The sequence below is a fragment of the Nannospalax galili genome, unplaced genomic scaffold (assembly GCF_000622305.1).
Source record: "Nannospalax galili isolate Female #2095 unplaced genomic scaffold, S.galili_v1.0 scaffold334, whole genome shotgun sequence".
Classification (NCBI taxonomy): domain Eukaryota; kingdom Metazoa; phylum Chordata; class Mammalia; order Rodentia; family Spalacidae; genus Nannospalax; species Nannospalax galili.
This window is the reverse complement of record NW_008336888.1, coordinates 1,234,771-1,242,973: the sequence shown is the minus strand read 5'-3', so window position 1 is coordinate 1,242,973 and position 8,203 is coordinate 1,234,771. Positions and strand designations below refer to the sequence as shown.

Here is an 8,203-nt window from a genome sequence, read left to right as displayed (position 1 = left end):
GTGGTGCAAGAGACTCCCAGACAGTAACCCAGCATAGAACTGGGAAAATGAACAGCAGACCCCAATTTTATCTAAAGAAATATTGATAACTGATTGCTGCTAGATGAGGAATAGCTGATCTTCCTAAAACAAGGACCTCTAGATAGGCTGATTAGATTCACCAGAAGGGCAAGTAGTGGGGAATGGCTGGGGGTGCCGACAACACAGCAGACAGTAGCAGAATATTAAGGGCTCTAGTGGGGGGAGGGAGGCTATGGGAGGGTGCTACCTGGGATATGGGTGTATAAATAAATTTTAAAAAATTCTTCAAAGCATTAACAATTTGCTCCTTAATGTAGTAGATGTTAAAAACATTACCATTGAAATCTACCTGATGACTTTATATCCATGCTCAGATGCCAAGAAGCTCTGAAAGTAACTGACTGTGACTACTAATAATCTGATATATAGAGATTAGACCAATAGCCCAGGAAACAAGGGCAAGAATTAACAAGTGGGACCTCATTAAACTAAAAAGCTTCTGTACATCAAAGGAGACAACCAAGGAAATAAACAGAAAACCCACAGAATGGGAGAAAATCTTCACCAGCGATACATCTGATAGAGGTTAACTGTATTAATTCAACTGTAAACCTAAAAATTTATAGCCAATTTTGAAAGGGAAGCAGCTCTGGAAATTGTTATTGAATATGTCAATGCTGTTGTAATGAAATGCCTCTTCTAATTATATGGTTATTAAATAAATAATTTTAAAAAAATCCTTAGGCCTCTGAGAACCGTTAAGCCAAATCAAGTTCCCTCTGAAGCAGAGAACAAGTTTCCCCCAGGCTGGCTCTGTACCTCACATGTCAGCTGTGAAACTTCCCTTCTTGGCAGTCAAGTGTCCAAATGCTCAACAGCTGTGCTGTTCTCATTCACAGTCTACCTTTGTCTGCTAAGCTGGAGCAGATACAAGAATGCTAGGTGTAAGGCCACATAAAGGGACGCTTCTATGTGGGCCATGTCATAGAGCCCCAGCTCTCTGTGTCAGGGCCACAGGGATCCACCCTGCTGGCTTAGGCCCATGGAGACTGTCTTAAAAAAAAGTGAAAGACTCGTCCTGCTGGCAAGGCCTGTAAGTTCCCATGAGTTTAGCAGAGCTTTGCTGTGGCTCTGACACAAGGAAATTAAGAAAAGGCTCCAAGAAAGCCTCCTGTTAGGCCAGGCATAGTGCTACACACCTTTAATCTGAGTACTCAGGAGGCAGAGACAGGGAAATCTCTGTGAGTTCAAGGTCAGCTGGTCTACATAGAAAGTTCCAAGCCAGCTGGGGCTGCAGGGAAATCTTCTCAAAAACAAAACAAAACAAAAAAGAAAGTCCCACATTGCCCAGCTCTGCCCCACATTAACCCGGGTAGCCCATGATTTTCGAAGTTCTACCCCTATGGTCTTTTTTCCCAACCTGAGCCTGACACTAGTCACTTTCACAGGCTGAGTGATAATGGAGTATTGTCTTTTACTAGATAATTATCTTGAACCATGACTGGGCTAAGAGACTGAAATGGTCCCAATGATTCCCCATAATATAGGGGATCAATGCTACTATCATCTTCACTTTTTAAACAACTGAGGAATCAAAATTCAGAGAAATAAAATAACCTTGCCAAGCTCACATATGTAGTATTTGGCAGAGCTTAGATTTGAATTTGGGCCTCTCTGATTTAGTAAACACTTTTAATAGCAAACAATAGTAGTAGTTACTATTTATTGGGTGCCATGTCTAGCAGCTGTAGTCTAAACAGCATACATATATTCATATTCATTCTCTGTCTCTCTGTCTCTCTCTCTCTGTCTCTCTCTCTCTGAAACTGGTCTCATGTAGCCCCAGGCGGGCCTCAAACTTGCCCTTGAGCTTCTGCTCTTCCTGTCTCCACCTCCTGAGTTCTGGGATTACAGGTATGTACTATCATGCCTGGTTTATGTGGTGTTGGGGATCTAACCCAGAACTTTGTGCATGTTATGCAAACATTCTACCAACTGAGCTATATCCTTATCTCTTATCTATCTAGATATCTCTACCTATCCATCCTCTCTCTCTCACTCTCTCTCTGTCTCTCTCTTGCTCTGTCTCTATCTGTCTCTCTCATGAGAAAGGGTCTTTCTGTACAACCCATATTGAACTCACCATTCTTCTGCCTTAGTCTCCTGAGTGCTGAGATTGCAGATGTGTGCCGCCATGCTCAGTATATAGTCTCTCTCTCGCTCTGTTTTTGTGTTTTTTGGGGGGAGGCATCTTTTTTTGAGACAGGGTCTCCCTGTAGCCCCAGCTGGCCTGGAACTCGTTATATAGACCAGGGTGACCTTGAACTCACAGAGATCCTCCTGCCTCTGTTTCCTAAGTGCTGGGATTAAAGGCGTGCGCCACCACGCTTGGATCAGCACATACTCTCTTAATCCTTACAGCTCAACCTATGAAGTGGGTAGTACTAACAGTCCTATTTTACAGCTGATGAAACTGAAGCGAGAAAGCTTATACCTGACAGGCTCTCAGGTTCACAGCAAATCCAGGAGTTCTAGAAGGGCCCAGGTGCTAGTAAGCCCACAGGACAGTGCATGGACCCTCACCCCATCAGCACCCACACCCCAGAGGCACACTCACGGCTACATGTCTTGCCATTGGGGTCCAGAGTGTAGCCCCGGCGGCAGCGGCAGTAGTGGCCCTCTTCTGTGTTGACACATTCATGCTCACAGCCTGGTTTGTTCAGTGCACAGTAGTTGATCCCTGAGGGGAGAAAGGGAAAATCCTCCTTCAGATTCTGTGGAGCTTCGAGGGTAGACTCCAGGGATCCCACAGCCCCTATAGTGAGAGCTGGTGGGTGCTGCCTGCTAAGGCAAGCCAGAACCAGTTGATTTTTCATTCAGTCTTTTGCTCAGACTCTCTGGAGCTTCAAGGGTAGACTCCAGGGATCCCACAGTCCCCATAGAGAGAGCTGGTGGGTGCTGCCTGCTAAGGCAAGCCGGGAACCAGTTGATCGTTCATTCAGTTCATGATTGTTCATGCCAGGCCCTAAGCAAGATGTAAGGATTCAAAGGTGAGCCCTGTTGTCAAGGGGTTGTGCTCTGGAGAGGAGGCAGAAAGAAGACAGGAACATTAGACACCAAGGAACAACACAGAGGCGGGACCGCTGGTTCCTGGGCATCAGGAGTGTCTTTCTGGAAGAGGTCACAGCTAAATGGAGACCTTAAAGAGAAGAAAGGTTAGATAGGCAAAAGGCTTGCAGGAGCAGAGGACAGACTGGCAGAGGACAGACTGGCATAGGACAGACTCTCCAAGGCTGGAGAGGAGAGCAAGGGGGACTATCTACAAGCTGCCATGGCAGACCATGGCCAGAGTGCCAGGATCAGGAGAGGCTGAGCAGGAAGTGGGGCTAGTCATGCAGGATGGAACAATAAGGAGGGTCGAGTGTTGGGAGAGGTGATGAGGTCTCAAAACATTTTTGCAGTAGAGAAGGAGCAACAGGTAAACTTTAGAACGCATTCAGTGAATCAGGTGCTCTGCTGAACCCAGAAAGACCTGTGGCTCCTTTCCCCAGAGCTTGCTAGAAAGGAACCTTGGTAGTTGCGATGTTATCTCTGGACCCTCCATCATTGGTTTTGCTCCCCTTGACAGCCAAAGGTCAAGTCAAGGCTCAGCTGAGTTGAACAGAGACATTTCTCAGCCCATAGTCCCTTCTAAGAAAGATGGAAAAGCTAAGAAAACCTGTGTTTTCCTCAAGCTCACCTGATCAGTGGGGTTCAAAGCACGCAGGAAACTTTGTCTGCAGTGACATCTGACGGTGACGTCAGCCGAGGCAGACTAAGAGAAGGCTGAGCCTGTAAATACCCAGGTATTTAGGGGAGGCAGAGATGGCAGTTGGGTTCAAATGCTTAGTCTTATTCAGATCCTGATGATCCAGTTTCAGTACCATGAAACTGGAGACGATACATCTCTGCTGCCCTAAGTTACTGTGGTTCTGGCCTTCGGTTAGGTTCACTCCCACCCAGCCTGTATTTTGCCAGCAGAAGAACTGCCTCCCAAGTAAGAAAAAAGGCTAAAGCCACAAGAATCCATGTTCAACAGGTTACAGGGGAGGTAGAGAGCTGAGAAAGGACATAAAACAAGTTTTTACAGGCCTTTATGTGACTATGCTGGGGGAAAGGCCACCGCCGACCTCACTGGCTGGACTGGAGCAGCTTGACCATGGCTCTTTTTCTGAAATATGGCAGACACTGTTGCTCGTCTTGCCAACAACTATTACCCTGGGGCCCCCATGGCATGACTCACGGCTGGTCTAAGCCAGCCCAGCAGTCATGTCTTCTTGTCAGGGTTGGACTAGGGGCTGGAATGGTCCTGGATCTGGCCAAGAAGATAAAAAGAGATCACAGGGATCCTGGAATGGGTACAGACATGGGGGCACACAAGGGCTGGCCTAAAGGAAAGATTGTCTTATGTCTTAGACCCTGGACATTCTCTGTAATTCATTCCTTTCGCATGAGGACAGGCAGAATGTCAATAACCATAGGTAGTTTCAGTCCCTCTGCCTGGGACCCACTGACAGCCTGACCTATGCAGGGCATAGTTGAGTATCAAGAAATAATCAAAGGTCTTCCACCAAGAACAGACCCAGTAACAAAACCCTGCCACATTCCTACAGACAAACAAGCACACAGCTGGGACATGTAGTACAGGGTCTGTGGCCTGTCCCACCAGGAAAAGGGGAAATTGTCTTCAGCAGACCTGTCTTCAAAAGCCAGCATTCAGCCACTGAGGAAAACAGAATGCCAGGAACTCAAAAAAATCAAATATTGGGTCAGTGAGCTAACTTAGCAGGTAAGAGTGCTTGTCATACAAGCCTAATGACTTGAATTTAATCCCTGAAACCAACATAAGGATGAAGGAGAGAATCAACTCCACAAAGCTGTCCTCTGACTCCTTACATGTGCTGTGGCAGGTGCACATCCCCTCTCCCAATAATAATAAACAAGAATTTAAATGAAAAGGTTTTAAAATTAAATACATTAAAACTATGAGGGGGCTGGAGATGGAGTTCAGTTGGCAGAGTGCTTGCCTAGCATGACTGAGGTCCTGGGTTCAATCCCCAAGACCACATAAAAATTGGACATGCTGGTATATGCCTATTATTCCAACACCTAGAAGATGAAGACAGGAGGATTAGAACTTCAGCGTCATCCTCCACTGTACAGAGAGTTTAAGGCCAGCATGGGTTACATGAGATCCTGTCAAAAACAATCAAAACTAATATGACCCAATCATTTCACTTCTGGGTATATAAACCTAAGTTCACGGTAGCATTATTTAAAATAGCCAAAAAACAAGAGCAACCCAAGTCTACTGATAGATGAATACTTTTTTTAAAAAAATTGTGACATAGGCACACAACAGAATGGAATATTATTCAGCCTTAACAAGGAAAGAATAAAGGTTGAACCATGAAGACATATAGAAGCCAGCCAACAAAGGATAAATACTGTATGATTCCACTTTTTTTAAGATTTATTTTTACTTTATGTGTACAAGTGTTTTGCCTGCATGTATGTACTGCACCACATGTATGCCTGGTGCCCACAGAGGCCAGAAGCAGGCATTGGATCCCCTAGAACTGGAGTTACAGATGGTTGTGAGCCACCATGTGGGCATTGAGAACTAAACCCAGTTTTGCAAGAGTAGCAAGTGCTCTTAACTGCTGAACCATCTCTCCAGCCCCCAGTTCCACTTATATAGAAGTACCTGGGATAGTCATATTCATACGGACAGAGTAGACTTGTGGCAGCCAAGAAAGACAAGGAAATGGAGAGTTATGTTTAATGAGAAGAGCTTCAGTTTGGAGTTGTAATGGTTGGTCTCAGTTGTCAACCTGACTGGATTTAGAGTCACCATAGAAACACACTTCTGGGTGTGTCTATGAGGGTGTTTCTAGAAAGGTTTAACTAAAGAGGGAAGATCTTACATGAATGTGGGCAGCACCATCCCATGAGCTGGGGTCTCAGGCTGAAGAAAAAGGAGAGAGTGAGCTGAGCATAAGAATCCATCTCTCCCTGCTTCCTGACTGTGGGCACAATGTGACCAGCTGCCTCACACTCTTGCCTCCATGCCTTCCCTGCCAGGGTGGACTGTACTGTCAAACTGTCAGCCAAAACAAACATTTCCTTCCTGAAATTTCTTTTGTTGGGTATTTTGTCATAGCAACAAATAACTAATATGGGAGTAAGGAAAATGTTCTGGACATTGAAGATGGATGGTTGTACAATAATGTGAATATGCTAAAACAGTTCACTGGTAGACTCTGTTACATACTTTTTACCACAATAAGAAAGCCAGCATTGTCTTTAAGAGTTCCATGTGCAATTTTCAAAATAATACCATTTCATACAATAAAAACAGATACAAAAATGTTAAATAGATAACATTTTAAAAGGTTTTGTTTTGTTTTGTCTTTTTAGACACAGCTGGCCTAGACCTGGCTATGCAGACCAGGCTGGACTTGATCTCACAGAAATCTGACTGTCTCTGCCTCCTGAGTGCTGGAATTAAAGGCATGTGCCACCTCACACTCTTCCTGCCTCAGCCTCCCAGGTGCTAAGTTACAGGCATATATTGCCACGGCCACCTTGAAAAGAACTTAATTTTTATATTATTATTATTAGTAGTAGTAGTAGTAGTATTAAAATTTTCATTTTATTTGTATCTTTTGCCTGCATGTATGTAAGTGCATCATGAGCATGCAATGTTTGTGGAGGCCAGAAGAGGGTGCTAGAGCTGGGGTTAAAGACAGCAGGCTAAATGAGTGCTGGGAGGCAAACCCAGGTCCTCTGCAAGAGCACTGGTAAGTGCTCTTAACTGCTGAGCCATTTTTCCAGCACCTGAAAAGACCTTAAAAAAAAATAGACTTGAACACAAAATAATCCAATTGAAGTGAGGAGTGGTGGTGCACGCCTTTAATCCCAGCACTCAGGAGGCAGAGGCAGGCAGATCTCTGTGAGTTCAAGGCCAGCCTGGTCTACATAGTGATTTCCAGACCAGCTGAGGCTAGAGGAAGACCCTGTCTCAAAAAGACCAAAAAATAATTGCAATAATAATAATAATAATTCAGTTGATATAATAATAATTCAGTATATTTTAAAGTATCACATAGCTATCTGGCAAACAATTCAAGACCTTTCTCCAAATGTTCCTTTCTTTTCTTGATCTTTAAAGTTTTATTTTTAACTGATAAATAAAAATTTTACTGGTTAATGAAGTAGTACCATGTCATGTTTCCATATGTATAGTACTGTGTAATGTTTCAATCAGGTTAAACATACTCATCTCCTCGAACATTTACCCTTGCTTTACAGTGAAGGGCTGGTTCTTCATAGCAAAGGCTTGGTGTAGTTCTGTGCCTACTTTGCATGTGAATTGTTTTGCCTATACATACATTTGCCCATTCATCCATTCAATAAATAGTTACTGAGTGCCTCCTATGTATTCCATTTCTGGTTATATAATAAACTGGGAAGTGGTACGTATGGGCCAGCCATGGATGGAACTTCATCTAGTCAGATCTATTGCCCAAGTCAGGTGTCAGAGAATAAATGGTCTTTATGTACACCAATTCATAAAAAAGTTGGAGAACTGAGAAGATCAGACTGGAAATGTAAAAATGAGTGACCCCAGCAGACAAGTTATAATGCCAGCTGAATGGTATGGAGAGGAAGTTTCAGAAAAACTTGACAAGTTAAAAAAATTTTTGAAGTAGCCCTGCGTGTTGGCACATGCCTTTAATTCCAGCAGAAGCAAGAGGATCTCTGTGAGTTCAAGGCCAGCCCAGTCTACATAGTGAGTTCCAGGCCAGCCAGGGCTATATAATGAGACCCTGTCTCAAAAAACAAAACAAAACACAGAGTGACCATCTCAATAGAGGCAGAAAACCATTTGATAAAATCTAGGACTCTATCATAACAAATCACTCAACAAACTAGAAACAAAGGGAGCTTCTTCAATATGATAAAGGTTATTTATTTAAAAAGAAAAAGATTTGGCTGGGCGTGGTAGCACACGCCTTTGATCCCAGCATTGGGGAGGCAAAGACAGGCGGATCTCTGTGAGTTCAAGGCCAGCCTGGTCTACATAGTGAGTTCCAGGACAGCTGGGGCTACAGGGAGACCCTGTCTCAAAAAGACCAAA

General features: G+C 44.0%; 1 protein-coding gene across 6 annotated transcripts in view; it reads right to left on the bottom strand.

The window, feature by feature from the left end:
- Matn2 (matrilin 2) overlaps nucleotides 1-8,203 on the bottom strand; it is a 193,950-nt gene that overhangs the window by 36,618 nt on the left and 149,129 nt on the right. For all 6 annotated transcript variants that reach the window (XM_008831538.3, XM_008831539.3, XM_017797745.2 and 3 more), the window contains one exon: nucleotides 2,639-2,761. In XM_008831538.3, the coding sequence (XP_008829760.1) occupies nucleotides 2,639-2,761 (123 nt within the window). The remainder of the gene's footprint in view (nucleotides 1-2,638; nucleotides 2,762-8,203) is intronic.